At 60.7% G+C, this 16,397-nt stretch overlaps 1 protein-coding gene across 1 annotated transcript in view; it reads right to left on the reverse strand.

The window, feature by feature from the left end:
- The window catches only part of VWC2 (von Willebrand factor C domain containing 2), a 30,977-nt gene extending 20,486 nt beyond the window's left edge, over nucleotides 1-10,491 (reverse strand). The window contains exons 1-2 of the mRNA XM_081102381.1: nucleotides 10,230-10,491; nucleotides 8,290-9,103 (exon numbers count right to left, since the gene is read on the reverse strand). Of these exons, the coding sequence (XP_080958507.1) occupies nucleotides 8,290-8,994 (705 nt within the window). The 5' untranslated portion in view covers nucleotides 8,995-9,103; nucleotides 10,230-10,491. The remainder of the gene's footprint in view (nucleotides 1-8,289; nucleotides 9,104-10,229) is intronic.
- Nucleotides 10,492-16,397: the final 5,906 nt, after the last annotated feature.

Genomic DNA, 16,397 nt, shown 5'->3' on the forward strand with positions numbered 1-16,397 from the left:
GGGACCCCTTTACGCAAAAGGATCCCACTTGTTTTTAGGGACCGCTGGGCAAGCAGGAACTGGGCTCTGCACGTGGCTCAGCCCACCCAGGGCCTGCGCCGGCCCCGCCCCCTGCATCTGCCCCGCCCAGGAGTGCCTCTGCCCACGTCCTGGCGTCAGCCCCGCCCCCTGTGCCTGCCCCACCCAGGAGTGCATCCTGGCGTCAGCCCCGCCCCCTGTGCCTGCCCCACCCAGGAGTGCATCCTGGCGTCAGCCCCGCCCCCTGCATCTGCCCCACCCAGGAGTGCCTCTGCCCCCATCCTGCCGCCGGCCCCGCCCCCTGCGCCTGCCCCACCCAGGAGTGCCTCTGCCCAAGTCCTGGCGTCAGCCCCGCCCCCTGCGCCTGCCCCGCCCAGGAGTGCCTCTGCCCCCATCCTGGCGTTGGCTCCGCCCCCCGCGTCGGCCCCGCCCCCTGCGCCGGCCCCGCCCAGGAGTGCCTCTGCCCCCGTCCTGGCGTCAGCCCCGCCCCCTGCGCCTGCCCTGCCCAGGAGTGCCTCTGCTCCCATCCTGGCGTTGGCTCCGCCCCCCGCGTCGGCCCCGCCCCTTCCCGTAGGCTCAGGTGGGAGGTGCTGATCTGCTCTGATGCTGGGGATGGGGCCCTGACTTGTCACCGGCAAGGCTGTGAGGACCCCGCGGGCCCAGGCGCCCCTAGAGGCCCCCAGGCAGCTCCTGCTACAAGGCTGACTGCCCCCTGGACCCTGACTCCACCTCCGGGAGGCATTCCTCTCACTGTGGCCGTTTGAGCGGTGCTTTTCAGAAGAAGAATTGTACAGGTTTTCCGGGATTTCGCGAGTCCTCACAGGGCGGCTTTGCCGGCTCTCCATCCCCCGTGCTCCCAGGCCAGGGGTGGTCACATCCTGTCTATGGCAGCAGCATTCAGCCGTGAGAGCAACTGTGCAGAGGGGCCGCCAGCCAACGCTCCCTCCCGGGCCTGTCCAGGGCTGGGCCGACAGGAGCCACAGGACGGGCAGACGCCTGACATCATCCTCCCTGCAGCTCCGCGAGGCACGCAGTGTCCTGGCTGCACCCCAGTGCCCGACAGAAATAGAATGCCAAGCGCGTCCGCTGGCAGCTGGTCAGCTTGGAGCAGAGGAGCAGCGAGAAGGGTTCCGGCGGCCTGGACGGCCCCGGCCTTCCTCCAGCCACAGCCACGATTCGAGACAGACTCCTGCCCTCGCCCTAGACGCCGCCAGGATGCCTCTGTCACTAACCAGGACCCACAGCAACCACGGAGCCTGCCCGCGTGGCTTCACGGGTCCCCGCAGAGCCCCTCGTGGTGCCCCCTGCACACCTCCCACACCTAGGTCACTGCCCAGTTACCGGGGACCCCGTGGTTTGTCACTGCACCTCCAGTCTCCTGACCAGTGCCTGGCAAATAAATATTCAAAAACTAGTTTGAATAAATAAGTGCAAGAATGACATTTTTAATTGGAATTTATGAGATTTGGAGATATTCCCTGAGAGTAAATATCACAGGAAAACAGCCCCCTGCAGCCACTCCCTGGTGATGGCGCCTCCGCGGGCGGGCTGTCTAGAGCCCAGACGGCGCTGGGGGCAGTCGCCTCCCATAAGATGCACGGGGCACCGACAGCAGGCGTGTCTCCCCTGCTTGGTCAGAGCTGTGGAGATCTGATGGCTTCCGTCTCTCAGCTCCTTCTTATCTTGTGAGAGGTCAGCAGGACACTCTCCAGCTTTAACCATAGAAACACGGAGGCTCAGACAACTGCCCCGGGCCCAGGCTGCCCCGGAACCAGGCTCCCGCCCACCCTGTCTTCCCGTGGCTCGTGCCCTGTTCTTGAAGCTCTAGATTCTAGAAGCTGGCACTCCACCCAGACTGCAGGCCGGGCCTGACCGCTGGGCCCTGGTGCCCGAGCCTCCCGAGCCAGCTGGCTGCAGGACTCTGAATAAGGCATTGGCTTCCTAAGGTGAAATGTCTCTACTTGTGCAGAGAGAGGCGTGGCAAAGCCAGGTGGCTGAAGGACACAGGTAAGCCACGCCCAGTGGAGATGTGGTCAGCAAATGCCCTTCGAAAGGGGTGGCGTGGCGCAGCTCAGGCAGATGGCTGCCAGCTGGGCACCATCCCGTCTGCACCGCTGGGCAGTCCGGGTGTGTACGTGAGCCCCTCGTTTGTGAAATATCTGCACTCGTCAAACGTCTTATGTGCCAAGAGCCAAGAGAGCACGTTCTGGAGCTGGAGGTGCCCCTCAGGCCACAGTCTGCCCCTCCCCCCCATGGGCCTGCTCCTCACCAAGGTCTCGGCCGCCTCTGGCGACCTAGTGTTCCGTCCACTGCTCACTGAGCCCTTCCCCTTGCCCGCAGGCCGCTCCTGAAACCCAGTGCTTCTGTCCCCATTCCGAGTCAAGATTCCCTTCTTTGAGGGGCACAGGTATTTATTGCGTCCTGGGTGGCTGGAGTCAAATATGACACAACCCACATAAATAAACACTTCACCGAACCGATCCCACACTTACTAGACACGCTGCAGTCAAGCGCCCCAAGCCTGCCTGTGCTCTCCCTTCCCCAGGGACCAGAACTTCCCTGGCCACACCCAGCAGGCCACTTGGTCCCGTGTGGTCATGTGGTCATGTGGTCATGGAGCTGAGGAGGTGGAGTTCCACCACTGGCTAGCTGGTTGGCATTGATCCAATTACTTAATGGAAATGAGCTTTAGCTTTCTCTCCTTTAAAATAAAGAAAATACCAACTCATCAGTCTGTCGTGTATGTCGCCGCCACAATGTGTCAAGCATACAGGTGCTGAGTAAATGCTGGCTCCTTCCTCCCGTCACGACAGATCAAACTTCCGCGGTGTTTATCCCACCGTATTGGCCAATCGGATGTCTCGTGGTGCAGACCACGTGCAGGCATTCGAGTTGTTTCCCCGCCGAGTGAGGGACACAGCCGTATGGACGCCCCAGTTTTTGTTTCCTGGTTCTTGTTGAAGTGGCCTCAGACAGGAGGCAGAGCTGAGAGTCCGGAGTTTCCAGACTCTTACTCAGAACCCAAGCAAACGCAGAGGCGGCAAAGGCACAAACATCAGACCACTTAGCGAAAGGCACATGCCCTTTACGCGGCGTGATTCATCTGATGCGGCACAGGTCAATAATAACTATTGTTTTGTGTTAATAATATCAGCCAGTGGAATATCAGCTCCATTTGGAAATATGAAGAATCGCACCTTCCTCTTTGCAGGCGCTTTGTCACAATTGCAATAGCAATCTACTTAGATGGAGCTTTTGATCCCAAATTTCACGTAAGATATCTTTTCATTAACAAACTTCGAGATGCGATGTGGTGGCAGGGTTAGTGGCCGTCAGACGCTGACGCCAGAGCGGGGGGGTGTGTGTGACTCAGTGGTCCCCAGGCATGTCACCTGCTGCCACTCTCGCCGTTATCTCCCCGTCGCCAGTCCTCAAGCTGTGAAAGACAGCCCTGTGAGCAGCACTTATTAATAATTCATTGGCCCTTTTTCTCCAAAGACGTGTACACTCGCCGATCAGAGCTCCTGATCAGCTAGGATACCCAGTGTGGACACAGTGAACGGATCCCATCCCACCCACAGCAAAGCGACGGGGAGCCGTGTCCTGCGCGGCCTTATCTCAGGAGCTGCCTAAGTCCCACCAGCTCCCATAGGACACTGAGCCCAGCGTGCAGACCCGTTTCTATGGTCACCTCCCCCAGGGGCCAGGATGCCCACGGGGGGAACAATCCTTTTGTTGTTCAAAATGGAATTATGTCTTATCAATGAACTTCCAGTTTGATTTGCTGCCAGCCTGCTTGGTAGTCATCCGGGTGAATTAAAAACTGCTCGGTAGAGCCTGTCACGGTTGCCCGTGAGTTACAAGGACACAAACACAGTGACCTGGGTCACGCACCCTGCAGTGCTGCTCAGGATGGCTCGGCAGAATCGGAGGGCTCCCGGGGCTGCCGAGGTACGGTTCCAGGCCGGCGCTTTATTCCCCTCCCTCCCTGCCTCCTTTAAAACACTCCCAGTCGGGCTCACCATCACCCTCCCCGAGCGATTCACCCTCCAGAGCGCGCTGCTCTTATCCACCGGGCTCGCGCCTATGAGGTCAACGAGGGCCAGGGACTCTGCCTCCCCTCCCAGATCCAGATGCTGCAGCTCTACCACCTCCACCTCCGAGCGGGACTGGATATAGGCACCTTTAAGGCAGCGGTTCTCAACCTGTGGGTCGCGATCCCTTTGGGGGTCAAAGGACCCTTTCAGAGGGGTCACCTAAGACCATCAGAAAACACCTATATAATTACATATTGTTTTGATGATTAATCACTATGCTTTAATTATGTTCAATTTGTAACAATGAAAATACATCCTGCATATCAGATATTTACATGACGATTCATAAAGTAGCAACATTACAGTGATGAAGTAGCAACGAGAATAATGTATGGTTGGGGGTCACCACAGCATGAGGAGCTGTATTAAAGGGTCGCGGCATCAGGAAGGTTGAGAACCACAGCTTTAAGGTAAGGAAGTTAAAATGAGGTCATAGGAATTGGCCCCAACCCAGCACGGCCAGTGTCCTTATAAGCAAAGGAGACGAGGATAGGGCACGTGCAGAGGGATGCCCGCTGAGGACAGGGAGGAAACGCTGCCTGCTGGCCAAGGAGAGGCCTGGGAGGAGCCCGCCCGCCCACAGCTGAGCTCGGCCTCCCAGCCTGCAGGGCTGTGCACCAGGCCTTGCCTGAGCTCCAGCCACTGGCTGTGGTACTTGGTCAGGGCAGCCCTCGCCCAGGCACACGCCCAGGGAGGCAGGCGGCACGTGGACATACCACTCGCTCCTAAACAAAGTGACCCAACGGGCAGGCCTCCCTGTCAGAGCTGGGCGCCTGCAGGTACGGGTGAGCATGGGGCCTGGTCTGATGGGAGAGGCAGCAGGGAAACCCTCCGCACGGCTGGGTTCTGAGTTGGACAAACAAGCGAAGCCGCGCACGTCCTGGACGAATGATACCCCCTCAGTGCCGTCAGTACCTAGTGGGGTTTGGTTGGTACAGGAGTGAGGTCAGCCAGGCTGTGAGGGATGGGGTCCCCCTGGGGTGAGGGACATGGAGAGGTGGGGCAGGCGGGTCTGAAGTACAGGGAACCCTGGGCAGAGGGCAGCCAGCGGACATGCGCCCCAGAAGGAGAAGCACCGAAGGCAGGGCCGTGGCACTTCCCAGGCACAGGTTCTATGGCTCCTCCCCGAAGACCACAGCCCCCCCACCACAGCCTCCTCCGGGAGAAGCAGAGAACAGGCGCCCCGCGCCTCAGTGCCTCCCGGGAAACAGGCCCAGGGCAGCCTCCCCTTCCCCTCCTTCCCTCTACGCGAAGGAACCGGTGCTCACAGCCTGGCCAGATTGTACCCCCACCGGCGGTTCAGGCAGGACCTGTGCTCCTCTCCGTTTCCCATACGCCCTGGGCTGTGCACCCCGCAGGCTACGAGTTCTTGCTCTGAGCCCAGGGTCCCCAGAGCAGGCGTGCGAGCAGTGGTTGTGTCCTGGCACTTGGCACCATGACAAGTCTCCATTGTCGCAAACCAGGGACCCCGTGGGCTCCGGGCTCACCCTTGACTCTTCCGCAGACATCCTTCCGACACCCCTCTCCCGGCGCGAAGGGAAACCAAAATACAGCCACCAGCTGACGGACACAAAGCCCACTGAGCTAGCGAAACGCGTGGAGATGTTCCGACGCTAACAGGAAGGAGCAGGCAGGGTCTATCCCGCAATGCAGTCAGCACGCAGTGTGCGTCTGCAGGGCACGCACAGAGCTAAGGGCGCGAGCAGCTTCCCAACATTCCTCCTGGGACAGCTCACGGCTGACAGCGATTGGACGGAAGTTACAATGAAGAGTCAGTCCTGGCCGGTGTGGCTCAGTGGCTGAGCACTGACCTATGAACTAGGAAGTCATGGTTTGATTCCCAGTCAGGGCACATGCCTGGGTTGCAGGCTTGATCCCCATTGGGGGGCGTGCAGGAGGCAGCCGATCCATGATTCTCATCATTGATATTTCTCTCTCCCTCTCTCCTCTCTCTCTCTTCCTCTCTCTCCTCCTCTCTCTCCTCTCTCTCCTCTCTCTCTGCTCCTTCCTCTCTCTCCTCTCTCACTCCTCCTTCCTCTCTGAGATAAAAATGAAGAATGAAGAGTCAGTTGAAGAGGAGAGATGCAGTTCATGCTCTAAAAATAGGGTATTGGCCCTTTCATTTTCCCCAAGACGGTCCTCTTTCCAATGTCCCCTTTGCTGCCCCATCTCCCACCTGTGGAGTGTGACACACATTCCACTCAGTGGCCCACTTTGAACGCAGGAGTCAAATAGGAGCCCCTCCCGGACCCAGAGGCAGGCTGGCGGCATCCACCGCTTGGCAGGGAATCACCGCACAGGAGTTTGAAGTCTCCTCTACCTGGGATTTCAGGGGAACAGACATCCGCTCCGTGATGCGTTGGGCATTTTAGATCAAACTGCTAATAAACCCTCCGCCTACACGTCCTGGGACACGTTTAAGAAGTGACCATGGAACTCCATACAGTGCAACAATCCACGTTAATAATTCAAAACTAAACATGTGTCTTTGCTCTTATGACTCTTAGATTTTCTTATGAACGGAAACCTCAAGAGAATTGTTTCGTTGGGTCCCTCCCTGCCTACAGCCCTGTCCCAGGCCAACAGGAAGTCCCTCCTCTGGGCTTTGCCAGCGCCCATGGCCACCTCTGCCTCTGCCCTCAATGCCGCACCCAACCACCCAGGTGTCTGCCCGGCTCCCCAGGACTCGGGGAGCACTGTGAGGGCAGAGCCCTGCTGACTCAGGGGTGTGGCCCGGCCCGGACCGTGAGAGTTTCTCACCAAAATTTTCTTTGTTTCTCCAAGGGCTGAGGACTGTGAGGACAGACAGGTTTGGCATCGACTCCCAGGAGGCGTCGGGGCAGCCTGGCCCCTTATGTCACAGGTAAGAATAAAGGCACTGCGAGGGGCCTGGGCTGGGGTCCCTGTCGTGCGCTGGTTGCTGCAAAGCCAGAATGGAACCTCGTGGTTCCTGACCCCGAACCCCAGCGTTCTTTCTACACTTCCTCCTTTAATACAGACCTATACCCCCTGCTTCCTGTTTGCACAGCATCAGCATCGGGGGTTCAGTCCTAAAACTCCTCACAAGCAGGCCCACCCTGGGCGCACCCCAAATCTGCATTTCTCAGTGGCTGTGGCCTCGGGGACCAGCAGGATCCTCCCACCTGCTCTTCCCGCTCAGCTTTGGGGGCTCTAGGTCCCAGGATGCCTTCCGCCGCCAGGAAATCTCTGGCCTTCCCAGTCCATGGGCCGAGGCCAGGCAGGCCTGGCTTGCACCTGCATTGGGGGGTTGGGATGGGTGAACTGCCTGCAGGTGTCTCCCAGGCCCCCTGGCGGGGAGGCAGGGCTTTCACTGGGGGCCAGGAGGTCACTCGGGGCCAGCGCATGCGTGTTGGGCAGCATCTCTATCTCCTCCCTGGACTTTGGGACCCAGGGAACGGGGTAGCCGCATGCGCATCGGAGCAGAACCGCTGAGCGGGACACAGGAGTTTACTTCTGAAGAGGGTGCTGCCTTTATCACGTTACTTAACAATCCTGTGGCTCGCTGTCCTCTTCTCCACGCCTGGGGATGGGAGCCGGAACCTACTTGGCAGCATGGCATGAGGCTGAGCTGCGTGAACCCGAGTTTGAAAACCAGCCCGGAGCCTGGTGTGCACAGGCACTCAGAGGGGCTGCTGCTCACACTGGCACATTCTCACCTAAAAGAGAAGGCTTTTACCCCTGCACTGGCATCTGGGTTTTTGCTGACCACTGTGTCCAGGCGGCCAAGGAGCAGGCGTTTTCTTTCCATTTTTAGAACATTTTCAGGAGGGCCCAACACATACCAGGGGAACGGCTGATTTAGATGAATACTCGCCCTTAACTGGCTATTAGCGTAAGAATACACCCGGAATGGCTCGCACTGTCATGCAAATCGCCGTGTGTGAAAGCTGGTGGAGCGGGTCAAAGGCCGGGAGTTTACAGGAGTAGCCAGAGCTAAGTTCGCCTTAGAGGTGCCTCCAGTGGAGGCCAGGCCGCGCCCTCCGAGCCTGGCCTCCCTCCCAAGAAGCCCGGTCCCGGGAAGGCCAAGGGGCGAATGCCAAGTGCCAGCCGCTATGGGAGAGGTGGCCTTAGGGGCGCCCGGCGATGCCCAGCTCTGGGGAGCGGAGGGCGCCTCTTGTCCCCAGCGGGGCTCCCCCCGCAGCTCGCCTCTTACCGCGAACTCCTCCAGGGTCTGGTAGGTGCGGCCCCGGAATTCGCAGTAGTTCTTCCGCTCCTTGCACTGCGGGCAGCACTGGCTGGTGTCGACGTGGACGCAGCGCGGGTGCAGGCGCGGGCACTCGGGCTGCGCGCACAGCGGGCCCTCCTCGGTGCACAGGCAGGGGCAGGCCGACGGGCCGGGCGCGAACTGCTCCCCGATGGCGTACACGAAGCCGCTCTCGTCCACGCAGCCCTTCCCGCGGTAGTCCGGGTACGCGTACTCGTCGGGCGGCTCCGTCGCGGGCGCGGGGTCGGGGCCGGCTGCGTCCCGGGCGGCGGCAGCAGAAGGGGGCTCCTCGCGCGGGGTGTCCCCCCGGGGCCGAACCTGCAGGTCCCCGGCCTTGGCCCCCGCGCCCTGGGCGGCCCAGGCCTGCTTCTGCCGGCCCCACGCCTCCCGGCCGGCCAGCCCGCGGCCGCCCTTGCTCTTCCAGTCTCGGCCGCCGCCGCCCTCGTCCCTCGCCGGGCGCCCCAGCTCGCTCACCCGCCCCGGGCCCTCCCGCGAGGCGTGCTCGCGCTTCTCCGGGCCGGGCCGCTCCCGCTCGGGCGCCTGGGCCAGCTGCTCCGGCGGGATGCTCGGGCTGCACAGGGCCACCACCAGGCAGCAGGTGACCAGGAGGGAGCCGGGCAGCGCGCCGCCGGCCATCGCCGCCGAGCGGGGCATCCCCTACCGCGTCCCGGCGGGCGGGCGGGCGGGGAGCGTGGCCGAGGGGCGAGGCGCATTCACAGCCCCGGGGCGCGCCGCGGGCCCGGAGCCGCCGTCCCTGTGGTCCCTGCGGAGAGAACAGCAGCTCAGCCGAGCCCGCGCCCGGCCCGCCGCCCCGCCGCCCGGCCCGCCGCTCCCGCAGCGCTAGGGGCGCGAGCAGGACCGTGCGGGCGGGGGCCCCGCGTCCGAGCCCGGCGGCTCCTGAGGCCTCACGACGCGGAGACGGACATGGAAGCGAAGTTCCAGACAAACCCCGCGGCGTTTCTCGCGGAATCGTGAGGAGCAGGCGGCTGGCGGGGCGGCGGGAAGCCGCCAGCCGGCCCCGTCCCCCACCCCAGGTCCTGGATGGAGCCGGGGGCGCCCCTCCCCAGGTCCCGGCCACAGTCCCAGAGGGTCCCAGGGGGGAATTCCCTGGCAGAGTCGGGGACCAGACCGCGCTGGCAGCTAAGCAGGACCCCCCACCCCACCCCCCGGGCATTTCCAACAACTTTTTAAAATGTGTCGGGGGGGGGGGCGGCGGGGGCAGACCCCCTTCCCGCCCTCCTCCCAGGCCAGTGCCCAGGAGGCTGTGGACTCCCCGCGGCAGGGTGGGGGACTCCGAAGCTTGGCCCCCCACTGGCCACAGCACCCAGCAGGCTGCCAGCAACTCGGGGGGCGGGGAGAGAACCCCGCGTGGGCCGCGGCGCTCTGTCTTCTGATGGCTTTGCACCCCGGAGGGGGTCATGGCGGAGGAGCCCGGGTGCCAGGGGTCGGGTCGCGCGAAAGCGCGCGGTGGGGGAGCTGGGGGTGGAGGGCGCAGGCGGGGCGAGTCCCCCTCACCACCCCGTCCCTAAAGCCTTTCTAGATCCCAAAGTTCCTGCCGCCCAAAGGGGCTGAGAGAACCCTAGACGCCGCAGGGTGCGGGCACCCCAGCCACCCTCCCCTTCCAACCCTACCCCCACTCGGCGATCCGGGGACCCCACCCCTGGCCGGCTCTCTGGGGCTCCGGTCAAGCTCACTCAGCTCACTCAGCCCGGCTGGGGCCCCTCAGCTGGCGCAAGGCGCCGGTATTTACAAACTCGGGAAGGAGGCGTTCCTCCGGAGCTGCAGGGAGGCCTTCGGTGCCCAGGGAGTGGACAGCCAGCATGCGCCCTCATCCCATCCCCATCCCCATCCCCATCCCCATCCCCGGGGCGGGCGCCCAGTCTACGTACATGATCGCGGGGCTCCGGTCGGGCTCCGGGCTCGCGGAGGGCGCAGCCCCGAGGCGCCGGCACCCACCCTCCGGGCGGCGGGGGACCTGCGCAAGGCGCATGGAGGAGCCCGCAGCCCCACCTGCGCGCCCCGCCCGGCCCGGCGCATGCACCCGGCTAGGGCGTCTGCGGGGGCTGGTCCATCGTGCCGCCCGCAGCCGGCAGTGGCTGGCCTGACCAGCATCAGAGCCCGTGCCGCCCTCCGCGGCTCATCCCCGGTCGCGGCCCTGGCGGGACCTGGCTCCGCCCCTCGGCGCGCGGGGAGCTCTCCCGCCGCAGCTGGGACGCCGGGCGGCGCGGCGTCAGAGGCGGTGGCGACGCCCGGAGCGCAGTGGCGGGCGAGTGGGTCGGAGGCCGGCCTCCCCGGAGACCACGCACACGCCTCAGCCGCAGCGCTGCCTCCGCTCCGCACGCTCCCGCTCCCTCCGCCGCGCAGCCCGCGCTGCCCGGGTTTGGGGACCTCCTGCCACCGGCTCCCCTACCTGGGGGCGCACCCACCTGTCACTCTCGCGCGCGGCCGCGTCCCCCACTCCGCTGCCAGCCAGCAGCCTGGCCATCCCCCTTCCTTCCCTGCGCTCACTCACTTCCCTCTGGACCCTCATCTGGGATTTTCTCTTTTATTCTTTCCTTTCATTTCTTCCTTCCTGATCGGCCCCCTCGGCTCTCCCTCTGAGGACAGCTCAGATCTGCCTCCTTAGGAAACGCTGAGCTGCCTGCCTTCCCTGTGGGACTCGGAGGCCCAGTTAGCTTGCTGAGCTGCTAAGAGTTTCCCCTTTACATTCAGAAACTGCAAGGAACTCCTCAACCCACCCGGGTCCCTCCTGGATCTCCGCCATCCGCCATCCTCCCCCCCCCCACCGCCCCCAGCTCCCTATCTCCCCCCCCCCCCCGCCCCTAGGCGCCCCCCCCAGCTCCACATCCCCCCGCCCCCCACCCCCCCACCCCCAGCCTCCCCTGCGCTGCCCACTCTTTCCTGAGCCAACAGAAACTTGGTTGGAATGGGGCCTCAGGCAGAGGCCTGCGTGGCTCAGATGTGTTTTGATCGTTGGATCTTGGTCTAGAAATGTGCTACCTTTTGGGGTAAAGGGGGAAAAATAGGCAACTGTTCACATTAACCCCTAAAAGGGGACTTCTGGGAGTTATCTGTTTCCAGGGCGCTGGTTCCCACTCCCGAGTCTTGGAGTCACTGAGATGCTCAGCTGCATAAACAAGGAATCTCTCCCCCCAATTCCCTCCTCGCCCCTTATGATGGAGAAACCAGGCTTAGGTGCTAGGAGGCACAGGAGGCCCCTGGAGGCTGGCGGGAGCCTGCTGCTCCTGACACCAGATAAAAGGCAGGACTGGGGTGGCCAGAGCACAGAGCCAGATGTGGGTGGAGGCCTCTGGGAGGCTCCCGTCCCTCTGCCTTTGCCCTCCTCACTCTCTTTCTGCCTCCCCAAGGCTAGAGGTAGCTCCCCCCCCCCCTCCCCTGCTCAGCAGACCCCACATGACCCACTCCATGGAGCACAGGCCCCAGGGGTCATGCAGGCCTGGACCAGCAGGCACTGCGGCCCTGGACTTAACAGTGTACAGGCGCTTAGACCGCACAACCCGCAACAGGGGCTCGATGTATGTTCGCCCGAGCGGGGCACGCGCATACGGGCCTGGAGGAGGAGGGTCCGGGTGGGAGCCATCCTAGACCTGGAAGGAGGAGGAGGGGCGGGTTCTCTGGGAGGGAAAGTAAGACCAGACGCCCCGGGTGGGAGGCACATGGAGGGAAACAGGTTTGCCCCTGGAAGGCGAGGCGAGGTCCTCCCTGGAACCGTGTGGCAGAGGTGGTGTTGGTGACCTTGGGCGAGGCCGCATTTAACTCCAGTTCTGAACTTGCGCCCGTGGAGAGGAAGAGCTGTGAACCTTCCTCTGGGGGTTGAGGGACTAGAAGCCAGGTCCACCGGGAATCTAGGCTCAGCGGGGTTGTGTGTTCCTGCAGGAGGCTGTCCTCGGACTCTGAGCGGAGAAGCCACCGCTGCTGTCATGGGCTGCTGCTCCGAGGCTGCTGTGGGTGCCCACGAGCAGGCCCACTGCTCAGGGATCAGGTTCTGCCCATGTCAGGCGCCCAGGGAGCAGGGGCAGCTCCATTCCCGCCAAGTCCCCCCATCAAACTGCCCAGGGAGCCTTCAACAGCCCCCCCAACCCCCCATCTCTACTCCTGGGCGTGTGTAGGGTGACATTGCATACGCGGAATTATCCTCTCCCCTCCCTGCCAGCCCTCACTGTCAGTCACTTCTGTGCGCACAGCGTCCAGCTCCTGGGCCACCCCTGGCACGCGGCTAGGCCATGACGGAAGTTTAGGGGATGAATTAAAGGAGAGTCACGAACAGGACACCGAGTGCTTTTCGGATCTTGCCTTTGTCTCCATCCCCTGGCCCTCCCCCACTGGCCCAGTCTCCCAGAATAATCCTGCAGCGCTCCCTCCCTCTGCCCTCTGCCCCATCTCCCAGGCACTTCCTCTCTCCCCCCACCACCGCCCCCCCCCCCCCGCCCAGGAATATGCAAATTAGGTTTTGTCTCCAGCTAGAAAGAGAAACTCCATTCTTTCACCACCAGGCATAAGGCAGCCTGGAATTTCCGCTTGTTCTGGGCCATGAACAATTCTTATTCTATTGCTCTGCTATGGCTTCTGCATCTGAGTCACCCCCTCTCTTCTGCAAGAAAGAAGTCCTTTGAGGAGTCCATTAAGGGTTGAGGGGTTGCACACCTGGTCGCCATCACTAGTCAGGGGACAGGTGACTCAGGTGCCCACCCGAACGTGACTGTGGGCCAGGCTTCCCCACCGCACTCGTGGAGTTGGTTTTAGGCACCCAGTAATCAGCTCTATTTTATTCTTACAGCAAGTTACTCGGAGTGGTCCATTTTGGGGTGATTCTCATTCTACTTCCAGTAAATTAACTTGCCAGCCAACATTCGTTCCATCTAGAGCAGCGGTTCTCAACCTGTGGGTCGTGACCCTTTGGGGGTCGAATGACCCTTTCACAGGGGTCGCCTAAGACCATCAGAAAACAGATATATAATTACACATTGTTTTTGTGATTAATCACTATGCTTTAATTATGTTCAATGTGTAACAATGAAATTGGGGGTCACCACAACATGAGGAACTGTATTACAGGGTCGTGGCGTTAGGAAGGTTGAGGACCGCTGATCTAGAGCTTTAAGGAATGAGCCTGGAGGTGCTGTGGCCACGCCTGGGACCACTCAGCACATCACTGCCCCCTTGACTCCAGGTCGAAACCCAGTCACTAATTTGCATTCTTGGAGTATGTTTTTTCAAAGATACCAAAGCCGCCTTCTAGGCTGCATTCAGATCGCATTCCTTCCTTTTGCCCCAAAGATACTGTTTCTATTCATTCATCAGAAGTTTACTTCTTTATATTCACCCCGTTGGCCCTCCCTACCCACGGGGCCTGCATCCACGCGGAGTCCACCAACCCGGATGGAAAATATTTGGGGGAACCTTTGACGTTGCTGCTGCAGACTAGTTAGGCCTAGATGTTTGCATCGCTGCTGGACCTGTGCAGACTTTTTCTTGTCATTGTTTCCTAAGCAATGTGATGGGACACCTACTTACACAGCGTTTACCGGGCAGTAGGGATTATAGGGAATTGGGAGATATTTAAAGTATCTGGAGGATGCGTTTAGGTTAATGCAAATACGACACCCTTTATATAAGGGACTTGAGTTTCCAGGGATTCTGGTAACTTCGGGGAGGTGAGTCCTGCAACCAGTCCCCCACGGATACCAGGGAGCCGGGCCTACTTGCAATGGAGACTGTGTGCAGGCAGCGGGGTGCAGCTCGTGCTGACTGTGCGGAAATGTCCGCCACCCAATAGCCATTCCCTTTCTTCTCACTGCAAATGCTCCCTGGAGAACCAGTCCTCGTCCACGCGCAGCCACCTGCTCGCAGGCAGAGCTGGCCCGGCCGGGGCAGGTCCTGCCAGCATGGCCGTCGCGTGGCCAGGGTCGGTGGCTCAGGGACGCTCCCGCGGTCTGATTTACACTGTGAGAGCCAGACCTCGGACTTCTGCTCGAACCATCTGAGAGCAAACGTGTTTTTCTTGGGACGTGGATCTCATGAAATATTCAGGCTGGGCCTCCCAGGGCCTCCCGAGTGGTAGCTCCACCTGCAGTGGCGACAGCACAGCAGAAACCAGAAGCAAGACAAGGAGGCGTGCTTAGCGTGACTGTGACCGGGGTGAATGGGTCTGCGTCGCCCAAGCAGAGCTGTCTCTCTGCCCGAGCTGGCTGGAAGGGAGTTCTCTCTCACTTGCAAATTCAAAAGCCCAGACAATAGCAGGGCTCCCTGATGGAGCTCAGCCACAGCAACATTCCTCAGTGGCCCGAGGCTGCTGAGTGGCTTCTGTCCCAGAGTCACTGCTCCCAAACGTGCCCCCCCTGCCCCCCCAGGAGTGAAGCCTCGGCTCTCTCTACACAAGAATTCCCCTCACGCGGGAGTCCCGCAGGCTGCTCTGCGCTCAGAGGCACAACTGTCTCGGACTCGTGCACTGACCCGCTGCCAGCTCGGCGTCTCTGGCAGCCCCGGCGTCCAAGCAAGACGCTGGGCCTCTTCCAGCTGCAGCATTAGACGCGCTCAGCGCTCCCAGCCCAGCCGGTGGGCCCCTTTCAAAGGGGGAAACACCTCACAGACCAGCTCCTTGCCGGGGAAGGTGCTCAGGCAGGAGCAAACATAACACCCTGTAATGCTCAGGTGTCTATAAGAGACATTTACAGATCAGATAGAAGATAATCCCCAAACCAACGGCACTGACTTAGCCTGCAGGGGCCGGGGCCTGGGCGGCCGTGTCTACAGGGCCGTGCTCTCCGCATCATATCCCGTGGCCCCCGGATGGTCCGGCCTTGCTCTCTGCCCAGAGCCCTGGCTGCCTGCCCAGCGTGGCTCCGATCGGCCCCGCTTGCTCTCACCACAGCCACAGCATTGTCCACCGACACGCACGCTGCTGCCGGCTGAGATGAAAGCAGACTCCTGAGCCCATGTCTCCATGGTAAAGTCTCTTGAAAGAACAGCAATTTTGTCATGAATTCCAACTTATCAAATGTGTGTTTTATTCATTAGTGTGTGCGTGTGTGTGTGTGTGTGTGTGTGCATGCATACTTTCCAAGACATCTGTACTTACTCTGAGGCTGAGAGCAGTGTTTCCATGTCTCTCCTGAGCGTTGTAGGGTTAGCTTTTGTACTTAGCTCTAGGAGCTAGTTCAAGGTCATTTGATGGTTTATCCAAAGTTAGAAGTCAAGGTTTATTTCATTCCAGATGGATACCTAACTTTCTCAGCATCGTTGTTGAAATGACTTTCCTTTCAGATTTTTTCCCTTTTTTAATTCTTTTTTAAAAAATATATTGTTGCCCTAACCGGTTTGGCTCAGTGGATAGAGCATCAGCGTGTGGGCACATCCCCAGTAGGAGGTGTGCAGGAGGCAGCTGATCGATGTTTCTAACTCTCTATCCCTCTCCCTTCCTCTCTGTAAAAAATCAATAAAATATATTTTTAAAATATGTTGTTGTTTTTTTATTCTTAGAGAGAGGAAGGGAGAGGGAGAGAGAGAAACATTGATGAGAGAGAACATCTTGATTGGCTGCCTCCTACAGACCCCCTGTTGGGGATCTAGTGTGAAACCCAGGCATGTGCCCTGACCAGGAATCGAACCAGCAACCACTGAGCCACACCGGCCGAGCCCTTTCAGAATATTTCAATGTTCTATCAACGATTGAGTGTATCTGTCTGGGTCTCTGTTCTGTCCCATGGGTTTACACATACATCCTTAGGGCAGTAACTACACCCCTCCAGCAAAATTCACGGTTTAGGGAGTTACCGGGTGGACGAGACTGTCTTTGCTTTTGCATCTCCTGCAGACTCGGAAGTGACATGCCAGCCGTAGATTTCTCAGTGGTTTGCAGTTTCCCCTTACCCAGCACACTGTCTCCCACCTGCTGACTCATGCCTCCCCCACGCCTGCGCCCGTCAGTGATGACAGAGAGCGTGCCCACACCCTCCACCACCAGGATGGCTTGTCCTTCTGGACCAGGGGTCCTCAAACTACGGCCCACGGGCCACATGCGGCCCGCCGAAAACATT

The sequence above is a fragment of the Myotis nattereri genome, assembly GCF_964212035.1.
Source record: "Myotis nattereri genome assembly, chromosome: 11".
In the NCBI taxonomy this organism is placed as follows: domain Eukaryota; kingdom Metazoa; phylum Chordata; class Mammalia; order Chiroptera; family Vespertilionidae; genus Myotis; species Myotis nattereri.